General features: G+C 32.9%; 1 protein-coding gene across 1 annotated transcript; it reads right to left on the minus strand.

The window, feature by feature from the left end:
* Positions 1 to 563: 563 nt before the first annotated feature.
* Positions 564 to 20886, minus strand: LOC133194590 (uncharacterized). The gene is made up of 5 exons (XM_061330525.1): positions 20808 to 20886; positions 12852 to 13487; positions 12697 to 12738; positions 7144 to 7188; positions 564 to 6588 (listed from the first exon to the last, which is right to left on the minus strand). Exons 2-5 carry the CDS (start codon positions 13474 to 13476, stop codon positions 3410 to 3412), a joined length of 3891 nt encoding a protein of 1296 aa, XP_061186509.1. The 5' UTR covers positions 13477 to 13487; positions 20808 to 20886; the 3' UTR covers positions 564 to 3409.
* Positions 20887 to 24832: the final 3946 nt, after the last annotated feature.

Here is a 24832-nt window from a genome sequence, read left to right on the forward strand (position 1 = left end):
CGTTTTTTCACATTTCATAAAAATGAAAAATAAAGAAGCTGAACAGTACAATAATTTTATTATTTACTCAAGATGAGAATAAAATTAATTTAAGTGACAAATTAATAGAATATTAATTTAAACTAAACATGACTTTAATCGATTACAAATTGTCCACTGATTTGATATATGAAATATCTATTGAAAACTAGAACAGCTGTATTCAACATATTGCATACCATGAGGTATATATAGACAGTTATATATAACACTATCTAAACATTTCGACAAAAGTAGAAAAACACTAGATGATCTAAATATATGTCTAAATATACAATGACATGTTCAAGTTTCAATAAAAAATATTTGCAATAAACTATAAAATAATGCTCGAAAACTGGTATTATATGTATCTTACAGTAAAATTGAATGACCAGCATCTTTGTAATTGTTTTTATTATGTATTTAATAGAGAGAGAGAGAGAGAGAGAGAGAGAGGATATTCAATGTTTTGTAGATGAATATGGAATTTATTTCACGAGTGGGACAGGATTTTTTGATATTTTCATGAGTGCTTCGCACTCGTGAAAATATAAAAAAATCCTGTCCCACTCGTGAAATAAATTCCATATTCATCTACAAAACATTGAATTTTCTGTTTATTACATTTTCTTTGATTTTCCCTTTGCCTCTGTCTTTTCTTAACACAGTGTCATAGGCTTGACGTCATAGTTGAGCGGTTGAGACGTCGATCGTAGCTTAGCAGTTGTGTGATTGAAAACATTACATAGCATGGATTTTAGCAACATATTTGGGAAGAAATTTGCAGTTTTAGCTCTATCAAGATGCTTAGTTACTATCTCTATCTTATGACAGGCCAGAAATTATTTTTGACTTACTTTGATATCCTTTCACACTGTGAGAGAATATCATTTTGGTATACTTTCATACTGTGAGAGAATATCACTTTTATTCAATAAATAAATCACAGTATTTCACCGTTGAAAATGTAATAAATATATATATATATATAATACCAAATCTTTTAACTCTTTTAAAGATTTATTCTAAAAATCTACTTTGATTCAATTGAAAGATCCATTTTTTTAAACAAATGCAATATTATATCATGCATCATATTTACCATTTGATAAACAATATTTCAAGAGAAAAACCAAAAAAGACAATAGGGGACTACAGAAAACGTAAAGATAAAATGTAACTGAGCATTCACACAATTTTGCTGCAACTCTCATTTGATACTAACTTATTTTTCAACCAAACAATTTGCACATTACATCCAGAGTTTAAAATATTGAAGTATGGAATCAAATAATGGATCCTTATCTCTATGAATGTCAAGGATAAACAGCTAAAATTTAATGATTTGTAAAGAATGGCATTCCCTATTCAATGAAATCTCTGAATGATGATGAATATTATTACATTTCTGACTGAAATCATTTCACCTTTGCGATTAAGGAGATGGGTGAACATGACGAGCGATAAGCCTATAGTGTGACAAACATGAAGATGAAAAAATAAATTTCAATTATATCAAAATTTTCCTTGATATTTCGTCTAACATTAAAATATACTTTATGTAAAATCTCTACAATTTGCAAAATCCCTCAAAGAGTAAAATTATTTGCCTGTGAAATATTAGACACACACCAAAGCGAGCAAAAAGAGTCATTTTCTCATACTATAGCACTATTTTTCGATATGAGTGGGTCTTCGCTCCACCTTTTTGAAAGTTAATCCTCAAAGTTTGCATAAAAATATACATTTTTTGGTTACCAAAAATATGGAGCAATGACCCACTATACCTTAAAAATATACTTTTATGACATAACATTCGTATCTTTTCGAGAAATACTTGAAGTCCATTAAGTCAAGGGTCATATCACAAACATGAATTAAATGCCACTCTTCATCAGGACTTGTGTAGTCTAGTGGTTAGCGTGCTAGTCTCGAAAGAAAATGATACTCAGGGTTTTTATTGCTAGGGTTCGAACCCCACGAATACCAATTAATTTTTTTTAATAAAAGAATAGATTTTGCCGAGAAAATTGTCCTCAGAAAAGTTTTGTTTATCATAATTTCTTGAATTTCAATAATGAGACAGTAATAATTGTCAAAATTCACAAACTGAACATGATTTATATATATCTGAAGCTATAGGCTTTCTGCACGCTATGTTCGCCCATCTCCTTTGTAAATGAGAAAGCAACATGCCAATCGGCAACTTAACATGTTTATTGCATGATGTGTTGTACAATTCATATAATTTACAACACCACACACTGAATTAAGACTGATCAAAACAACCTCTCTCTGAAGCAATGCAAATCTTACTGCTTATACATATTAACAAATAAAAATTTTAAGACACCTTAAAAAGAGAGGGTAGAGAAATCTTCGAGGAAATGACGCCCAGTTTATTGCAAATTAAATGACTTCATGCTGTTGCGCTACTTATTGAAGATAATTCTCAGTTATCCTCCCTTCAATCATTATATTGAAAACAGTGTCTTTAAGAAACATTGAGAATTATGTCAGGACATATGCTCTTATTTCCACAATATTTTAATGTACACTATACGGAGTTACTTTTTTCTAAAGAGTATCAACTCTCATCTTTCTTTGATATATTCAGTATTCTTTTCCTCTAAGAAACCTTTTAGGTATTCAAACAAATCTTTGATTTTCTAAACTTATTCAACTGTCACCATGTCCTCTCTAGAAACGACACACCTTCTATGTCTAACCCAGACATCTAAAATAAATCCACCGTCATTATAACCTTGTCCAGAGACACCATTCTCTCTTTTACTGTCTCGCACATTCTTTAATACACTTAACACTAATTTGACACATGCAAAGATTTCAAAAAAAAAGAAAGATCGCTTATCCTAAACTTACTGAACATTCGTCTTGTTTGACCTATATCAGACAGACCATGTTAGAGTAGCACAGAATCATACTCTTTGGACCTTACCCTGACAATAACATCAACCCAACCAGGAGAATAATGTCCTCTCTATAAAATCATCCAACAAAAAATTATGTCCAACAATCAGTGTAAACAAAAAATCAAAGTTTTAATCATCGATACTTAGAACTATTTTGTAAAGATTACAGTCTCAATTTCATTAAAAACTATTCTCTATAGAAGAGTATTTCCTATGTTTATATAATATCATGAGTCCTACAATGTAGAATATCTTTCACAACCGTATATATCCACCATTAGATGTGCAGTAAGGAACTCTTGTAAATGAAAATTATCCCCTGCCTGTAGCAGTTCCTTCAAATATTAAACCTCCAATAAATCTTCTTAACATCTCACCCTTAGCCGCTGTTACCAGTGGAGTAGGTATCTGACTAACCTTGCTGTTTGATATAAGTCTGCGCCTTTAGCAGCTACTCATATGTCCAGCCGACATGATGCTGACAGTGGTGTACTTTGTTTATTGAGACCAGCTCCTGCCCCTAGAAGCTCCTTCACTCCACTCATTTGACCTCCCTTATATGCTGCTGTCAGTGGTGTATCATACTCACCTAGCTGATTGATATCAGCTCCCATTTCTAGTAGCATCTTCACTACACTCATATGTCCACCCTTACATGCTGCTGTCAGCGGTGCATAAAACTCACCTTTTAGATCGATATCAGCTCCCGCTTCTAATAGCTCCTTCACTACACTCATATGTCCACCTTTACATGCTGCTGTCAGTGGTGTATCATACTCACCTTGTTTATTGATATCAGCTCCTGCTTCTAATAGCTCCTTCACTACACTCATATATCCACCTTTACATGCTGCTGTCAGTGGTGTATCATACCCACCTTGTTTATTGATATCAGCTCCTGCTTCTAATAGCTCCTTCACTACACCCATATATCCACCTTTACATGCTGCTGTCAGTGGTGTATCATACCCACCTTGTTTATTAATATCAGCTCCTGCTTCTAATAGCTCCTTCACTACACTCATATGTCCACCTTTACATGCTGCTGTCAGTGGTGTATCATACCCACCTTGTTTATTGATATCAACTCCTGCTTCTAATAGCTCCTTCACTACACTCATATATCCACCCTCACATGCTGCTGTCAATGGTGTATTATACTTACCTTGTTGATTGATATCAGATCCCACTTCTAATAGCTCCTTCACTTGACTAATATGTCCACCTTTACATGCTGCTATCAGTGATGTATGAAACCGATCGGGTTTATTAATATCAGCTCCCGCTTCTAAAAGCTCCTTCACTACATTCATATGTCCACGACCACATGCTGCCGTCAGTGGTGTTTTCAAATGACCTTGTTGATTGATATCAGCTCCTGCTTTTATTAGCTCCTTCACTAAACTTATATGTCCAGTCGTACATGCTGTTGTCAGTGGTAAATTACAGGGACCTTTTTGATTGATATCAGCTCCAGCCTTCAGTAGCTCCTTCACTACACTCATATGCCCATATGCACATGCTGCTGTCAGTGGTGTATCAAACTCATCTTGTTGATTGATATCAGCTCCCGCTTTTATTAGCTCCTTCACAACACTCATATGTTCACCCCTACATGCTGCTGTCAGTGGTGTATCAAAATCACCTTGCTGATTGATATCAGCTCCTGCTTTTATTAGCTCCTTCACTACACTCATATGTCCACCCCTACATGCTACAGTCAGTAGTGTAGTTAACCGACCTTGATTGATATCAGCTTCTGCTTCTAATAGCTCCTTCACTACACTCATATGTCCACCCTCACATGCTGCTGTCAGTGGTTCACCAAATAACATACGTTTGTATTGCAGTTTCTTGTTTGTTTTTAAATCAACATACATATACTTGATTAGTATTCTTACAGTCTCTAAATCTCCACTATAACAACTCAATAAAAGTAAACGGTAATGTTCAGAAACAAACCACCCATTGTCCTGTTTTTGATTTATTAAATCACTAGTGGTGTTCGATAAACATAAATTATTTGTTGTATTATTTGTTTCAATGTTATTTTCTCGCTCTTTTGTTTCATAGCATAACTTGGGACTAAAGGAATTCCAAAATAGTTCAGTCATTGTTTCTTTGTGTAATTCAGTTTGTTTTACAATATATTGTAGAATCTGATTGTGTCCGTAGTAAACTACCCAACTAATAACCCTAACACTGTATGTTGATTTTGTTTCTGTTATAGAATTCTCATTCACCAGCACCCTCTGTCTGTACCACTCCCCTCTCTTCTCCTCACTCTCCTCTGTTACACACTCTCCTTTACTCACTACCTTAGGCACGTCTTTCTGCTCTGACAGAAATAACGACTTCAACTCTGTGTAGGACTTTGTCTTTAACTCCTCAATAAAAGCCTTACATACCTTTGTCTGTTTTAAAACATTATTCATGAAAACATCATACAGTTCCATATTTTCTATATCGCTGTACAAGCGCTTAGCTAACATTGGATACTGACCCTCTCTTAACCTTATACAGAGATCAAATAACTCCATACTCTCACTACCTGATACTTCAAACTCTTCACCACTTGATTTAACATCCTCACTGAATTGATTACTTTCACTCACTAACTCTTTTTCACCTTCTTGTACTTTCACTTTGTTAGCAATATAACTGCTACTGATATATTGCAAAACCAGATCTGGAAACTGACATCCATAATGATAAGCAAGGATTTCAAACACGGAGTCATGGATAAATGTATACTCAGAGCCACAGAGTTTTGTGTATGTACCCTCCATTACTGACAGTACTTTACCAAATTTAAATGCATCCGTGTAACTTTCAACTTCACAACTTTCTAGTACTCTTGATTTCATTTCACAGAAAACTTTGTTCCCCGTGTTTTTCAATATTTCTTTTGATAGTTTATTGCCATTTAACATGCACAAGACCAATGTAGCATAACATAAACTATTTTGCTTTTGCATTTTATCAAATTCTTCTAAAATACATTCAGCTGGACAGGTAAAGAACCTTTCAACATTGTTTCTACATATCTCCTCTTTTGAGTATAGTTTACACAACAGAGGAAACATCGCAGATGCTTCTCTCAGTAATATAGGGGACAACAAATCTTTATCCAAGCCGTGTGTCTGAAGGATTGCTTGCTTATCTTCATCGTTTAATGCATTTTCGGAACTATGCATCTTAATTGTGTTTTCTTCATTTAAGAAAAATGATTTGTAACATTCATTAAACACTACTTCCCTACATGACATTAATACCTTTGTATTTCTATTGAAAGGATCTGAAATTCTTTTTTCATAGTCTATCAATGACTCTAACTTTTGTTTTTGAAGACCTAAAACACCTACTACATCATCAATGACAAAAACCTGTGGATGACGAGAGTCAGAATAATCTTCAATCTTCCTGATATCTTTAATTGGTACAACCTCATACCCTTCCCTCTGGAGTATCAGCGCTATATGATGAATTGTTGCCGATTTTCCGGATCCTGGGACACCCACAAATGTCATGTAAGACTGCTGTCTGACTTTATCCAACATTGCAAGGAAACTGTGACTTTCACTGTAAACCCCATCCTCTTCTTTCCATCGTATGAACTCTTTTTCATAATTATCTATAATGAATTGTTACAGCGAGTTATTTTATAATTTTTTTTATCTTGTCAAAATATAACTACCCGACTTTCATAGTAATTAAACGTTTTACACATGAAAAATAAGCAATTGCTTAACAAAGTATGGTGTACATGCTTGTGGTAATTTTAAGGAAAATGTGAAGTTCGTTACAACACAATAATGATATCGTTACCTGTTTCTCACAAATTAAGAAGTTACCTACCATTTTACACATACTTTGTTGAAAATAATTATTTTGATATCACTTGACCATTAAAATAAACAAAACATAAAGAAATTGTGCTGTACAACGCGTCTGAAAATAAGTTTGCAGGATTGAATTTGAAGAAGAGCTGCAATCCATGGATTTCTGGGAATTTAAAATTTTCTAAATTTGACAATCAATTATAATTTAACCATAGATTATATTGTCACCAAAATTTTCAAAACTTTCTAATTTGAATTGATAAAGCTGATTTACATGTTGAAAATATCTATATTTTCATTTACGATTGCTTTCACCTGAATTATTATTTTTGAACTCATCAACATACCTTTGACATTTGGAGGGATTACAGACTTTGGTTTCTTTATTTCATCTGAAAAAATAAGACGTTTTAGGTGGCACATTTATGAAAATTATTTTCTTTTTATTTGTGGTAAAACTTCACCTTTGCAAAGCTAAACTTCATTATTTTCTTGAAATACAGATAAAATAAAAAAAAAAGATCATTGAATTTACCCAAAAGATATAATCTTGTCAAATGTGAAACAAATACATGTATAAGTAATTTTAATAAACGACAAACTTAATGTATGTTTTTGTTTCAAACTAATGGCAAAATAAAACTTCAATACACTTTTTCCAGGGATTTTGGCCATCATCCACATTCACAATCAAGTTGATATAGATTTTCATTGGACATTTTAACATCTGTACTTTCATTATGGAACATACCATACCAAGCACAATAAAATTGAATGTGACACTGCATTACACAATATATTAATAATATTACATGATATAATTTCGATATTTATCTGTTTATTATGCATTTCTTTAAGTTGTTTTTCCCACACCTATACTACTATAAAATAATTATCGACTCATTTTTTTGTGCTTCAATGCCGCCAAATCAATAGAACTAAATTTAGGTTTGAATGTTATTAACATTGTACCTAACTGATTTTTTTTCAAATCGGAACTTGTTTTTCTCTATTAGGGCTTATTGATTAATACTCAATGAAGATGACTCTAAAAAATCCAGGATTTCTACTGGGATATTTAAATTTTATAATGTCTTCCGCTTTTAGATATAAAACGAATTCGGGCTTTCTGCTTTCCTTCATACGTGTATTATCTTAACAAGTAAAATTACGAGGGGCTTTGTGATTTCTTTCCTTTTTTGGGGGTTGGGGCTGTGGTTGGTTGATTACTTTACCAAATGAATTCAATAACTCTTAAAATCCCGGAGAGCTACAACCCAACCCCTACAGTTCCGAAATTTAAAATGCAATTTTCTCATCAAAGAGTAAACTGAAAACTTGCTTGCAATGATTTTAGTATGCAATATACAACTTGAATTACTCCTCCTCCTTCTAAAAAAAAAATCACAACAAATACCCTCTGGAAAATAATTATTCTTTTGCTTTTCTTTAAATGCTTAAAAAAGATTTACTCCATTGACTTTGAACTTCGATATATCATTGAATGTCTAGTTTTATACATAAGATTCTGAGTTGAGACACACTTCAGTTCATTAAAATTGCAGCAGGGGGATCAAATACTGCACTCATTAACATCATCTATTTATAGCCACTTACCAAGAAATCTAAATTTATGTTCTTTTTACTCTCTAGATTTTACCCTTATTTTACACTGATTTTACACCCTTATTAATGTGTTCAGATTCTTTTATTTTTCTTGTTTTGTAAATTATGATACCCGAGGAGTTCGCAGTAGCTCTGGCGAGGTTTAGTGAGACTTCAGCAAGACTGTTAAGGGATAAGGTGAATCGGTGAATACAAATGTCAGCTAGATGGATTCCCTGGCCAAAGACAAAAGTTTGACACAAGTCTTCATGCGTTTTGAAATCTAAAAGAAACCTTTTTTGGACATTAAATCTTTAAAAGGCGTAAGAGATGCTGCTTGTTCTCCTATCCCTAAAGTGCTGATTTCTTTGCAAAACATTCCGAACGTAGACAGAGTACCTTTTGTTGTACATATGAAGATTTAGTAGATGAAATAGTGTATTATTGATATGTACGTCATTGTATGTTTCATTGACTGGACAGCCACTGCTCAGGAAATCTGTAGAGGTGATATGCTTAGCAGTATTTACTGAATAATAAACGACAGTGGTTTTCTTAAGAAATACAGGAGATAATATTCAGTATAAGTAAATATTACATCGATTCCGCAATGCTCGATACGAGTGGTGTCACAATACCTCATATTAATGACCGGTCGGAAAACCATTTCACGTATCAGACTGGCGTGCAAAAATTCATATCAAACCTGAAGTATCGTTTTAATAACGTTGAAACGTAAATTAATTCATTTTTATTGCAATATATATGTAATACAATTCATGGTCTTAAATTTGCTAAATGGATTAGTTTTATAATATGGCCTACAATTGGCTGTATTACATTTCAAGGAAAAAGATCAAAAGGCACGATATATTCTTTAATGTCTTTAAGTAGACTAGTTTACATAATTAATATTTTCAATATCTGATAAATACCGGTAGAATACTACATACTAAAATTCATGTAATATATTATATCAGCCCTTGGATCTTCGGCCCTTGTGCTGATATGGGGCCACTAATGGAGAGAACTAATGTAGGCCACTTTTGCCTGCTGTTCAATCCATCTTCATTGTATATACTTCTATGTAATATATATCATGTCTTGAATGAAACAATTCTTTTTCTAAACTATGGCTGATATGACACATGATATGCATTTTAGTATGTAATATTTTCTATTTTTTCACCAACCTATTGGGCGACTTTGGAAAAAGAACTCGCTACTAAGCCAATTTTTTTACAAATTTTTACAAAAGCGAAAATTAATTATCTTGTCAGAATTAAACATTCTCCCCCTTTGATTTGACAGCACCCATCAAGCAAGCAGCTTTGAAAAGGTTGGCCGATACGTGAGGGCATTGCTTAACTCTGATGAGAATGAAGGGCAAAAAGAATCTGGTTACTGAATTGAACCATAATATAAACAAAACGTTTTATAAAGTATTTTACGTAGACTTTTGTTATATTTGTTGTATTTGCCTGTTCTTTATTGACATGTTTAAGCAAATACTCAAAGCATTAAATTAAGGTTTGATGACACCTTCCCCAAAAATATTTATTTTTTGCAGGAATTTGCTTTTTCAACAAGTTTCTGTACAAAAAAGAGGAACCTTACCAGGAATTAGTCTAAGATACCAGGTCATCATTTCAATTGTTTATACAACAATTCTTGGTCAGGATTGAAACAAATTTGAATTTGCTCTACATTGGAATGATTGCTTATTTTTCACACTCCTAAGTATCACAAAACAACTATCAATTACTTTAACATCCAAACCTTCTACATAGAAGTAAACTTTTATTTTTTAAAGGACAAAATGATTACTTTAACACAATAGCTTTTAAAATATTAATATATTCAATTTCAAATGGTAAGTTTGAAAGTGAACATTGCAAATGCCAACCAAAACTGATCTACATGCTATGATATAGGGTTATTGAACTTATATTGGTGAATATGGCACGAGTTGGCTGTACAAATGCAAGAGCTTGCCAATATTCATCTAAGTTCAAAAACTCCTTTACTATATAGCTAAAACATCTCCCATTGATTTACATTAATTATTTCAATCAAAAAATTCAAATTGGTAAGATTTTTTCAGTATCGGTATTTAAATTAACATCTCTCCAGTAAGTGTTCAATATCTCATCATTCCAATGACCCTACCTAGTGTTATGATTTGCTTATGGAGGTTTTATTGAGGCTCATACGTTCTAAATTATTAATTAATAATACTGATTATTCTTAATAAGAACTTGTTTTTAAATTGCTCAAATTGATAAGATTTTTTCAGTATCGGTATTTATATTAACGTATGTCCTGTAAGTGTTCCATATCGCTTATAGTATTGATTTTGTATGAATATAAAATATCTTACCTAGCTGCCACTATCTATCATAAATATGTCTTTGAGGATTGACCAGGTGCCATTTTTTGTTTACAATGGGGCGTTCGATATTAGTCTTGACAAAAAAATTAGGGAAAAAAAGTATGTTTGGATTATCAGTTTCGATTCTGAAATTTGAATTCCTAAAAATGGGATTTTTCAGTCGCTCGAATTAGTCTAACAAAACCTGCTCTGCTTTCATTTTTTGTAGTTGTTTTATGCTCAGTGAGATAGTAACACGTTCTATCATATATTTGAACGACAGTAATACATAATAAGAAAAATTGGATGTCGGCCATTGTGACTCGCCATTTTCATAAAGGCCAGCATATTTTTTCAGATTCAGCATACTGGAGATAGGTTAAAAAACTTTGCTGGACCAAATAATAACTATTTGCCGTTAAACCTTATTTCTAGTTTTCTTTTCAAAAATCAGGATCATACTTTATTGAACGCTCTGTTATAACGCACTTTGAAAAATTACGCACTTTGAAAAAAAATTTTAAAGTGAGTTGAATTTGGAACACAGTTAACGAACTTTGAAAAAAAGATATTTCTTTTCAAAGTGCCTTCATATCGACCATATTAACGCACTTGGAAAAGAAATGTGCACAGATTGGTCAATATTCAAGCAAATGCCTAATATTATGTCTATCTTTGCCCCCGGCTCGACACCTATCAAAGTGTGTTGCCACAATGCTCGTTTTTGGAATGTTTCGGACATACTCATGTACGTAATACAAACTCAGTGTTCAATAAAATGCCAAGATATTGAACGCTAAAATTCTCTAGACTTATAGTAGATTTTTATTATAGACTATTTATTAGCTATATAATAATTATCAATATAGAATAACTAACAAATGGACAGATTCCAATTTTGAAATCTTTAAAATTTAAAACAAAGGATAACTGTATTAACGTTGGATTTTCGGTTTTTTCCGTCGCTTCTTTTGCTTTTATATCTTGACCTAATTAATATATTTACTAAAGAAATCTGTCAATTTGGTACCAAAATTTAAATGTTACAATGATTTTAGATTGTGATACAATAAAATTATTCTATGTTTTTTTTTTGTCCTTACTGCATTCCAAATACAGAGAATTTACAATTACCTGTCCTTGATTTAAAATTAGGTATACATGAGAGGTGGAGCTAACATTTTAAGAATGGCTCTAAAATTAGATCAGATAAATAACAATGACATGTATGAAAATATGTGATTACGCTTTCCCATCTCTCCCTTTATTATGTATGGCACAACTACACTATTAACAAAGGTTTCAAAAAAAAATTAACCCAGGGACAATATCAGCATGTACATATAAGAAAAGAATATTTTGAATCAGTTAGCAGAAAACATGCTACCTTACAAGTCAAGTGACGGAATTTAGTATTCTCAGAGTGACCTGAGTTAATCACGTGGGGAATTATAATATTCAACATGTCACAGCCCTTGGTTACAGCATAGAGAGCGAATGTAAGAAGAAGCAGTTTTTTCTCTTTTATATACTAGTAATGAGCACATGTTTGTCTATTAATCTCCTTTTGAGACAACATTTTAATGCAAATATGCAACTACTAAGATGGAGAATAGACAAACATGCGCTGACTATGTATAAAGTCATTAAAAAAAGTGGGCATCCTCATTATCGTATGGAGATTCAAGAAATTGTGATGACCCAGCCTTTGAAAACAGCTACATACTTCGTAAATACATACTTTTTTTAATGTAAATATGTAAAGTTGTAAATTATTAGATTTTTTACTATTCCTGCAATTAAAAGAGAAATGCTTGTTTTGAAAGTTTATTTTGTCGCAATTTTTGCATGTCCTTAAGTGCAGTCACCTTTTGATTTGTCCCTTCAAAGCAGTTCAAAAACTTACTCCAAGTAATGGACTTACCAACAATTTTCAGCATTTCCATTTCACTCTCTTCAAATTTTCCTGGCAGGAAAAAAACATTTTGTTAAGAAAGCATTAACTGCAAAAAAAAAAAAATTAAACAGTATTAAGCTTTATTTCATAGGTTAAATGTCAAACTTAGTCATCATACTTACGTTGCAGGCCTTGAAACATTTCTCTAGTTTTTGCATCTTCTTCAGCCTGTTTCCTCAGTTCTTCTATGTAATGACAGTCACGGACAGGGTCCATTGTCTCATATCTCAAAAAGTCCACCTCTCTTTCAAACTTGTTCCCATTGCTAAGGAAGGAATCAAGGTCCAGAACTGCTGATCTGACAGTTGACCAGATAATATTGAAATCAGCATTAGAAAGGACTGGACTAGAAGAATGTACACAATGATTTCTGGCGATACGAATCCTCTCAATGTTGGCAGAGAGAGATCGATCTGTAGGATCTGGATCATTTCCCCAGCCTTTGCTGTGTGTTGGTATACTACAAATGTTTCTAAGTAGTGTGTACAATAATGGAATGTCCATATCACTGTAGTTACCAGTATAACTACTGCCTCTAGGTAAAATAAGACTCATTTGTGGTGCTGTCAGACGAGGAAGATCACTCCTCTTTCGTTGAATGACGTGTGGGAATGTTAGTAGAGGTACATGGTGAAGTAAAACATCACGTAGTTGATCTGTACATGGACCCAAGAGAAGCCGACAGGCTCTGCAGGCATTTGTCGTCTCTTCTGTAGACGCGTAAGAGGAGGAGGCCATAGCAATCATTTAATGCCTTTCTGAAAGGTGATTACAAAACAATTTTACAATCAACAAAAAAAAGAATAAAATTTTCTTAATAGAACTAATTTAAAAAAAAATCCTTTTGGCAGAGTAACTAGAAATAAGGCTTATGTTAAAATATTTTTCAAGTATTTCTGCTTTCTTGCTTAAATAGCATACAGTTTACTGCATATTCCCTGACTTTTGTCAAAACTTGCAGGTTTGTAACACTACTGGGCAAGAGGAATCTTTGCGCTTAGTATAAAAGCTAAGACTATCCACAGTGCTAGGATTAAAATAGTGTGTTGAAAATAACTATTAAAGCTTTCAAATGTGTTTCAAGTTGCGTATCTTTATGTACACAATGACAAATTAAATCTGCATTCATATGTGACGTTCAGCATGTTCAAGTACTCCTCCAATAAAGTTATTGCTAAAAAAAAATATTATCTTGCATGTATTTCTATTCTCAGTGTCCAAATTACCTTGGGTTAGTGTCAGAACATTTAGTCAAAAGCAACTGTATCTCCTGTATAAAATTCTATTTTTCCTAAAGTTGTGGATGAAATATATGGAGAACAGCATGCACCCAAGCCCAAAAGTCCATTATGCAATACAAAATAGGAGCAGAGCAAACACGGACCTCTAAACATCAGAGGTGGGATCAGGTGCCATGGAGGAGTGAGCATCCCCTGCCGACCGGTCACACCCGCCGTGTGCTCCCTGTCATGATCGGGAAATAACGGAAAAATCCTTCGACAATTCAGTGTGTAAATAATGGCCTAACAATTAGTATGAAAAACGTCAGTCAGCATTTGACTCAATGATAAATTGTATTTGCTGACAAGGTCATTGTATCGACCATAGAACTTACGAAATGATGACTTTAAACGAGACAGCTGATATTCTTGTTTCATCAACTTATTTGTCAATAATTTACCTCGTTTTAGAAATTGTACATACGTGGAGCATGCTCTTGCGTATCGAATCAACTGAGAGACATATACCCCGTATGCAGGTGATGAAGGTATATTGCTGCATAAGTAAGGGAAGTTGACGATTGAAAAGTTAAAGTCATCACGTTTATCATAAAGCTTGGTTGTTAGATTACCATTAACGTCTTTTTCAAGTAAAATATCCAAATATGAAACAGATGTGTCAGATTCTGTGGTATCTTTTATCTCAAGTTCACCAGGATATATCGTATCGACATAAGAATGAAAATAGCCATTGTTAATTGACAATACGTCGTCGATATATCTAAATGTTGAGTTGAAAGCCACAGCAAGTGTTTTCTTCTTTTCATGTACAAGATTTTGGACAAATTCTGCTTCATATGAATACAAAAAAAGGTCTGCTAATAACGGGGCGCAATTGGTACCCATAGGAATTCCAATAGATTGTTGGAAGACCTGCTCTCCAAAAACCACACAGATATTGTCAATCAGAAACTCAAGCATCTTTTTAATGTCAACTTCAGAGTACTTGTGTGTACAATCAGAATGCTTTTTAACAAAATAATTTTGCAAATGACCAATGACAAGGTAAGTATATTAACGAGTTCCATTTTTATTGAAAAAGCAGCTGTCAATGATATCAAAAAGCCTGGACTTTAATTTATCGTGGGGAATGGTTGTATATAAAGTTGAAAAGTCGTAAGTTTTTAAGCTGTTGATTTTGGTAAAATCTTGTGATTTCAAATTTTCCAAAAGTTCCTTGGAATTTTTAAGTATCCACATCTGATTTACACCACTTCTCGAATATATTGTTGCACAGTACTCTTGAAGTTTCTCCTTCACCACTGTTATTATCTTAGTGAGGAGTAAGATAGAGGCTTGGTTGAACATTTACTGGAACCCGCTATGTATCTTTGTTTGTAAGGATTTTTATGAAGTTTCGGAATCCAATATAAATATGGTAATTCAAATTCATTTTGGTTGTTTGGAATATTAAAAATATTCAAAACTGACATATGATTTTGAAGAATTTCTTCCTTAGAAAGGGAACTATGAGTATAAGTTGGATTACCACTTGTAGAATTAAATCCAAGTTCCTCTAAAATACATTTAATATAATGAGCCTTACAAACAAAGACAATGTTGTTACCTGCTTTGTCAGCAGGGAACAGTACGTACTGATCATGTTAGCTATCTAATTCTTTTTTCACTTCTGGATTATTGAATACAGAAGGATAGATGGTTTTCATATTGCCTCTCAATCTTTTAATGCGCGATTTTAACATACATCTGATACATTTAATCCATTCTGACAAAGTGTCAAGGTCTTTTTCATGTCTGGCCCATCGCCTGGCGTAGTCCTCTACAGAATCCATAATATTTATGAAATTCTTACGCCAGTTGAAGGATCTGGGTTCCCTAAATTTAGGATCTTTTAAAATTAGTGATCTAAGGTCCTCATTATTAACTATATTTACGTCACCAGTAATAACGTGTCCAGCAGGACTATAGTTATAGGGTGAAGAAGAACATGAACACGATGGAGGATTATGTTTCAGATATTCAATATCCAGGCCCTGTAAAGTTTTCTTGTAATTAAAAAGTTTGGAAGCAATAGTCGATGTATATTTGTAGGAAATACAAGGTGTAGTCTTTAACTTGAAATATGGTGGAATACAAGACTGGACTGGATATAGAATTCAATAATTTAAACTCTGTAGCTAGAACCTTGACAAAGATTATCCTACAGTAGGCTCCAGGCACACTTCTGGACATAAGGTAACTTCTATTAGGTAAGAATTTCAAGTTTCTCAGTTACCAGAATTTCATATCTCTTATTCCTGTCAAAGAAGTTATGTACAATGAATCCTTTAAGAATGATAGAGGGCCCGTGAGAGCAAAGCTCTCCCTAGGGCTGGGACGATACAACTTTTTCTATATCGATACGTATCACGATATTTGAGCCACGATATGATACGTATCACGATATGTTGAATTGGTTATAAAATCTATTTTTTGTATTGAAATGAACAAAACATTTCTTCACAAATAAGAATAGTTTATTGAAAGAAGTTGTTTATCTGTTTTAAAACAAAATTATTTTACACAAGTGGTGTTAATCATTATGTATTTCATATTTATATTCATATTTAGCATATTTCTTTTATATATTAAACCCAAAATGTTAAATAAACACAGAAAAACGTAAGTCAGAATTTTTTTTGCGATATTTCGATATTTCTTCATATATATCGATATGAGTATCGTCTTCACACAGAATTGATATTATCGATATCTCGATATATCGTCCCAGCCCTAGCTCTCCCTATAGGTAACACGTACGTATGTAAAATATATTGAATTCTATTGAAAACTATATTTTTATTACTGTAACAATACCTATGGAACTGAGAACTTGTCGCCAATATGGCATCCTTAGTCTTTTCCATTTTGAATCTCGCGACAAATTCCCACATATCGAGATACTGGTGATTCGTAATTTTAATTCCAATCCTGCGTTAATTAAGTTTTATCAATTTCAATGATCAAAAACACCCTTATAGTGCACATCCTTGTTACTTTCGTTTTCAACTAACTTTCAATCGTTCATCATAGACCCAACATGTGACGTCATTCATTGACTGAATCAGCGGAAACTGTCGACTTTTCAGGAACTTGTAATAATTGATATTTCATATGCGTGCTCTCTTTTTAAGACAGAATTATTCAACTTTTAATAAACCACACTATGTTTTTGGAGAGAGAAAAAACTCGGTTTAATGAATTTCAGTGACGTCACTGTCTAGACTGCGTACTATGCACTATGGAGGGGCGGATCTTTATTCTCAACACACAACTAGCTAGAAATATAGGATTTTTATGTGACATAGTATAAACTTACTTCTTGAACAATTAAAAAAAATGTTTTAGTGGTAAAATATTTCGTGAAAAGCTTTACTGAATTCTGGTAAAAAAAAAAGGGGGGGTTTATGGATTTTTTTTTACCTGAATCTCACCATCAAAAGAGAAATCATTTAAAGTCATATATGGCATATTTTTTTATAAGTTCAGACTAAATAAAATTAAAATTATCTTTCTATTTGTTTTATTACTTTATATAAAGATAGGACTTTCCTGTAAAATACACAATTTAAATCAATCGCGTTTCAAAGATATTAAAAATTAAAAACAATAACCGATTTATTTACCACTCCGCATTTAATTAACAGACTGTTTAAAATCATTTTAACTACGGAAACATGAGATTATTCAAGTTCAAATTCAGTGAAAATTTTAATTTGAATGTAAATAACATGTATCATGTTTATCTACACTTAATCTCGTTTTTTTTATTTTTTAGCTCACATATGGCATATATAGCTTTATCATGTATTTTAAAAACATAGAACAGAAAATTTTTTCAGCCAAATAGAATAACGTATAAAGTCCAAAATCATATGAGAAATCTAAATTAAACAATGTATGATGGACAGAGAGGTAGCCGTTCAGTCTACATGTAACAGTAAATAGATATACACAAACGTAATACGTGACTTCAATGTTGCAGCAATGTAAAGTGCATACTATAAATGTATATAATTATACCTGTACAGTGCTGCAATACACATGACATGCATATTAATAAAGTTTTCTAAGCTTATAAATGTTCGCTTGACTTAAATAAAAAACAACAGCAAATACAGAATTATTGTGTAGTGGATAGGGATGTTGCAAAACATCAATTACTGTGATGCAGAGGGGGTCGATACAATGATAAATGTTCTATTCAATACCTCCCAGAAGTGTACCCCATTATTCACAAGTTTTGGTTTTAAAATTGTAGTATTCACATAAACCATTTGCAAAAATTTTAATATATAATATGGAAAAGAAATTAACTTTTATTGAGTTACTCGTAAATTTGGGGAGGTTTTCCAGATATTAAAAAGAATTTTTTTTATCGTGCTTTTATGTTAGTTTTAGAAAGCACAAAAGACTATTTGAATCAGATTTGTTTTAGCATAAAAAGTTGAAATGGTGAAATCTACATTTTTCCATTAAAATTAAGAAAATAATTCATGGGTAACCGAATTACTGTAAAAAAAAAAAGATGTATCATATCAGGGACTTATAGATATGTATCCCTGATCATACACACATTGCGATATTTTTCTCAGAAATTTTGCCATCCTGATACTATACATAGCCCAATAGTGTTGGTCACATGATCAGTTTCCAAGTGTCTTGATAACCCAGGAGGAAGATCAGGCTCTAATTGGCGACTAATTTAGTTGCCATGGCCCCTAAAGATTTTAATTGGCGCCTAAAATTTCTCAATAAGTCGCCAAATTGGCGACCATTTTAAATTGACTTGGTGATCATCAAATTACTGAACATACTACTGAACTACTGAACATTTTTAACACTTTTTTATAAAGAGCAGAAAAGAAGTATAAAGTTAGCAATTGACATGTTTCCATATATTGACTAATATAAGTTTTTAAATTGGCACCTAAGAAAAATTTGCCTGGCAGCTAAAAATTTGTAATGGCGACTAAATTTTTTTATTTAGGAGCCAACTGGCGACTAAATTTTTTAGGTCTTTTAGAGGCCTGCTGTAGTTTTGGTCCCAATTCTGTCTTCTGATCTGGTTCCTGACAATATTATCCTTATACTTGTATTTGATGTCATGATCATGTACTGAGAGTAGCAGATGAGAATTAAATGACTTGATGTTTCTAGATTGGTGACTTTATATGTGCTTGTAGTCCTGAAAGATAAAGAAATGATGACTAACTAAGTCTGTTTATTATTGTTGGACAGATACATAGGCAGTGGGTAGGTTGAATCCTTGACTGGTCCAGTGCATGCTCTTTCTTTCCCTGTTATGCGATTTGTTGATCTTGAGTGCTCTGGCTTGGCAACTTATGATGAAATATCTTAGTAAAAAAAATTTTTTTCAGATTTATAAAACAAATTTGAATGAAAAGTATTTGAGGTAAGAGAAGGGATTCTTTTCAAAAGGACTGAGGTTGTTTTTATGATTTTCCCACACTGACTACACGGTGAGTACACCGACTGATTTATCATTAAACAATAAAATGTAGATTGAAATGTTCTTCTGATGGCTCCGCACTCACTAACGGTGGCACCGTCTAACATATTAAATAATACTTTTTTTTTTAATTTTGACACTTTAATTCTGAAAAATACCTTGTGCTCAAATTCAAAGGATGTACTCAGAGGGTTCCCTACCATTTGAAACTGGGTCCAGGGTCCGTATAATTGGAAAAATTAACACGATTTTCTTTTTCAAATTGTGAAAATTATATTATATGTAACAGAATTAAAAGTGGCTATGCGTTGTAAATAGTGAGGCCACGCTCCTACTAGCACTAGCTAGTGGGTTAACCCTTTAGCTCAGTCGGTAGAGCATTGGATTTTAAATCTGAGGGTTGTAGGTTCGAGCCACAGTGTGGACACCCCTAGCTAATCAGTCATATTGGCGCCCAACTACAAAACCCACATGGTGAGTGGTGTTTATAGAGTCTCATGTGTGAGATTTCTCCGGGTAAGAAATCTCAAGAAAAAGAAGGGGGAAGTGTAACAGAGTTAAAAGTGGCTATGCGTTGTAAATAGTGAGGCCACGCTCCTACTAGCACTAGCTAGTGGGTTAACCCTTTAGCTCAGTCGGTAGAGCGTTGGATTTTAAATCTGAGGGTTGTAGGTTCGAGCCACAGTGTGGACTCCCCTAGCTAATCGGTCATATATAAAAGGACTAATTTCGTGATTTTTTCAAAATAGATGAACATGAAAGAATTTCTAAAAAAAAGATTGCGTTACCATAGAGAGTAAAATCATTTCCAAACTGATCATGTAAACTGATTGTTGTCCGTGTTTTTCAAAATTGTAAGTAACTTTAAACATATTAAATGAATCCTCCAATCGTAAACCACCATTGTTTATCAAAAACAAAAGTAGACTTTTAAGTTTACGATTCATATTGTTAATCGACATCGTCTTATTCCTAACGTAATTATGAACCCTCTTACAGGTAGTTTATTTAAAATTTATGTCAACTGTTTGTTGTCAGGGTTTTCGAGATTGAAACTAACTTAAATCGTCCAATCGTAAACTACCGTTGTTCATCGAAAACGAAAGTAGACTTTTAAGTTTACGATAATTACGATTCAAATTAACCGACATCATTTAATATTAACGTAATTATGAACCCTCTTGTAGGCAGTTTATTTGCAAAATGTATTAATTTATCGGTATTACGTTCATCTGTTACGTTAAGTGCCTGTGCGTGAAAACGAAAGTTCGCCACTATGCGCTTTGTTTTCATTTTCTTTGTATTTCTGATTCTTATAGGCTTACCTGGTATTCTGAAATACTCTAGGGCTATTCCGAATGATAAAGATGCAAATGTTTGTAGCCTATATTCCGAGCTTTTAATCGGGAGACACACCAAACACGGCTTCTTTTTACTTCATTATCATCAGTTCATTGGGTTTTCCAAGCTCAAAGCGGTTGCCAGAGATTTCGGCCTTCAGACAATTCACCCCCTTTCCATATATGTTCAGTTTCTATAGGTCTCATATCCTAAAGACCTTTCTATAGGTCTCATATCCTAAAGACCTTTCTATCTTTCGGGTACTACATGTACAATACAGAGTACGCTTTGGTAAATTAGAGCACTTTAGGCTTGTAATAACATTAATGATATTTTAATTCTCGAAACTATTTAGCGTCGTGAAATCCATTCTAAAGTCAAACCATGGGGGGGGGGGGGGGGGGGGGCAGAGAAATCAACCCTAACCCTAACTCTTAACAGTTATAAGACTAACGAATTCTTTGACAATCAAAAATAAAAATAAATAAATAAAAGCAACTTCCTAAATGCTGAAAACCTATCGTGTTAGGTGGGGTGGCGTGGTAGGTATTGTAGGAGAAGACACTGTCCTTAGCCTATTTTCTTCAGATACATGACTCTTCTTACCATTTTAAAAGTGGTCTATATTTCCATGAGGTGGAGTGGGGAGGGAGTCGAAGGTCATTTCTTCGTTAAAATGATTATACATATTTACGTTTTTTTCTCTGAAGATCCCAGCCCCCCCCCCCCCCCATGATCCTCGTATACCATGGAAGAATTGTTACAAATAAAACATTTAAAGTATTAGGGTTGGGGGGTACATACTGGCAGCCTATCTCCAGAACCAGTTGTTTAGTTCTGCCGTTGAACATGTTGAAGAGAAAACTAAGAAGTGGGTATAATTCGTGCAATCGCATCCTTCCATAGTACTTTTGATAACTGTGTTCTGATTGGTCAAGTTGACCATAGGATATTTGATATTTGTTGCTTTTTATTTTTGGGTCTAGCTAGAGTATTTAAAGCTGTGTTCGATCAGTTTACTTTACTTGGTTAGGGTTAAGCCTCATGGCTCATTATCTCTTAATTAATGCCAACCTCAAGGTACACGTCATTCAAGGTTCATTTAGCACGTGCTGAGCGGGTACCTTCTGATTAGTGAGGATGTTATAACTAATTAGGGTTTTATAAATAACTTAGGTTCCCTTAGCCAAGTCCAGACTGGTTTAAGGAGATGTAGATAACAGGTCTAATTTCTGGAACCATTATTCACTATCTACTATTATTAATTTTGACCCTTCACATTTTTGGTGTTGGTTTATTTTCTGGGTTATTTATTTTTAGTAGTAGTCCAGATTTAGTGCCATTTTTCATAGTTCAACTCTAGAGTGTTGATTGATATAGTTTATATATGGCGATGTAGCTCATTTTCCTTACATTTTCCAACTCATTGTCATTTTCAGTTGTGTTTATTTATAGAGTAGGATTTTTGAAAGGAAAGCAAGAAATAAACAGAGAAACCAGTGCTCACCAAAGCCAAAATGAAAACTTAGAAACCATTCAAACTAAACTGCAAGAAAGTAATAAGTACCATAAAATTATCATACTTGAAGTTAATTAGAATGCTTATTTTAAGTTCAATATGAAATCTATTATGAACATTGTCGCAGTAAGATTAAAAATGTTATAAAGGCATATGTAACAATGCGAATTACGAAAGTTTCATTAGTAATGACTAACTATAACACACTGACAACTTTAACAATCAAACATCAACTTGCAAGGAATTAAACTCCAGAATTTATGATCACAATACTATTCTTATCTCTGTATCTCTAAAAGGCTGTAGCCTACACATCATTTTCTCAGGGATAAAAATTGGGCTGAAAAAAGGGAGAAAAGTTGATAATAAATCTTATCTATTAATTTTATTTTGTTGCAAATTATTCTTGATAATCAGCACTTTTATACTAATACCTACAATTTTACTATATATGTAAAGACAAAGCTATTCCTATAACTGGAAATAAAAATTAAGCCGAAATTCAAGTGTTATATTATGTCTGTATCAGACAATTTCAAAACAATCGATAGCAACAGAAGTCCATGATTGTAGTGCTGAAAATGAAATTAATTACTGGAAATATTTTTGGTTAGAAGGAAAATAAACCTATTGTTCGTATTTGGATTATTTAGTAAGGAAGTATCCATATTTTTAAGCAGAGTATAAGAATATGTTAAGAGATCTCAGTTTTGTTAAGTGGTTTTCATATCATGATATCAATTGAAAGTATGTTTACAATATTTTTTCACTGGTCAAATGACAATCGTAGATGTCTTTGAGTTCGCAAAAATGTTCCCTCCGAACTCCCCTCCATCCCTATCGAAAGGGGGCTACCCACTCTTTGCATACCCACACTTTGCATCTCAAGTCAAATCTGTGACTTTACACTAGCCTACACATTAGAAGAAAATAATATGCGCCACTGACGTGTATCAACAACAAGAATTGGATAGATATAAATAACATACCCAGAAAAAAGACAACATAAGATAGAAAACATTTTCTTATTCAATGTAGCAAATTAACAAATGAAAAAGAGGGACTAATTAACTTTTTACATGTAGAATTTCATATAAAGTAAAACATATAAGAATTTGCATGATATAAAACAAAATTATTCTGGGTATTAAATTTTGAAGAATTAGATATACTAAACTCTCTTGGCAGATTCTTACAAAAAACCTCTTCATAAGTTAAATTGCAGGTATTTGAAATGTATCATGATGAATTTTATAAAAGTATGTGCATGCATTTGTGTGTGAGAGTAAATATAAAATCTAATTATAATAGAATAGAATGGAATAGCTTTATTTGCTAATCATGATCCCACTGGGGGCATAACAAAGGGTTATACTTCTTTAACATTCAAGAGGACAAAATAAAAACTCGTTAACAATTAATTAACAGCAATACAAAACATTAAAAATCCTATTCATTAAACCTAGATAAGAGGTGATGAGTAATAGATCCTAATTTACAATAAATATCAATGGACAGTCCTGTAGGATATACTTATCTCAGCATCTACAACTGTCCTGGCAGCATTACTTCTCATATTGATGTGGATCAGCTATTCAATAATGCATGTATCATATAAAAATATGAAAAAAATAATTAAAACAAGTAATAATTAAAACATGTAAGTAAAATTAAATAAATGTTAAAGTAAAGTATAGTGTAAATAGATTATAACGTCGTCGATTTATCTAAATGTCGAATGGCATGAGAATTCTTCTTTTCATATAATTTTTGTTTAAATGAATTCTGATTCAAAAGAATCCAAAACAGGTCTGCTAATATTGGGACACAATAAGATCCCTGTGGAATTCCAGCAGGTTTTTGGAAGCCCTGGTCTCCAAAGATTTCAGAGATATTGTCCATAAAAATTTCATCAAGCATCTATTGAATATCAACCTTGGGTACTTGTATGTAGAATCATTATGTTTTTAAAAGAAAATGCATTTGCAAGTGATCAATGACAAGGTTTGTAAAATACGAAGTTCCATTTTATTGTAGAAACAGTTGTCTATGATGTCAAATCTTGTTTTTAATTTTTTCTTAGGAAATGGTTGTATAAAGTGTTGAAAAGTCGTACGTTCCTATGCTACTGTATTGTTAAAATATTATGATCTCAAATTTTAAATAAGTTCCTTTAGTTTTTGAGAATCCACATCTGTTTAACATTACTTCTCCAATTAATATGGTGTTGTTCAGTACCCCGTGAAGTTTCACCTTTACAGATGTTTATATTTTCGTGAGGAATAAAAGAATAGGCTTGATAGAATATCACAGAAGCCGCTATATATCTTTGTTTGTATGGATTTTTATGAAGATTTGAAATCTAGTAAATGTATGGCATTTCAAATTCAATACGGTGGTTAGGAATATTAAAAATATTTAAAACTCACATATCCCCCCCCCCCTCCCAATTTCATCCTTATAAAAGGAAAGTATAAGGTGAATTTCTCT

This window comes from Saccostrea echinata, unplaced genomic scaffold, assembly GCF_033153115.1.
Source record: "Saccostrea echinata isolate AGI-Se365-2 ecotype Australia unplaced genomic scaffold, CSIRO_AGI_Sech_v1 ptg000001l, whole genome shotgun sequence".
In the NCBI taxonomy this organism is placed as follows: Eukaryota; Metazoa; Mollusca; class Bivalvia; order Ostreida; family Ostreidae; genus Saccostrea; species Saccostrea echinata.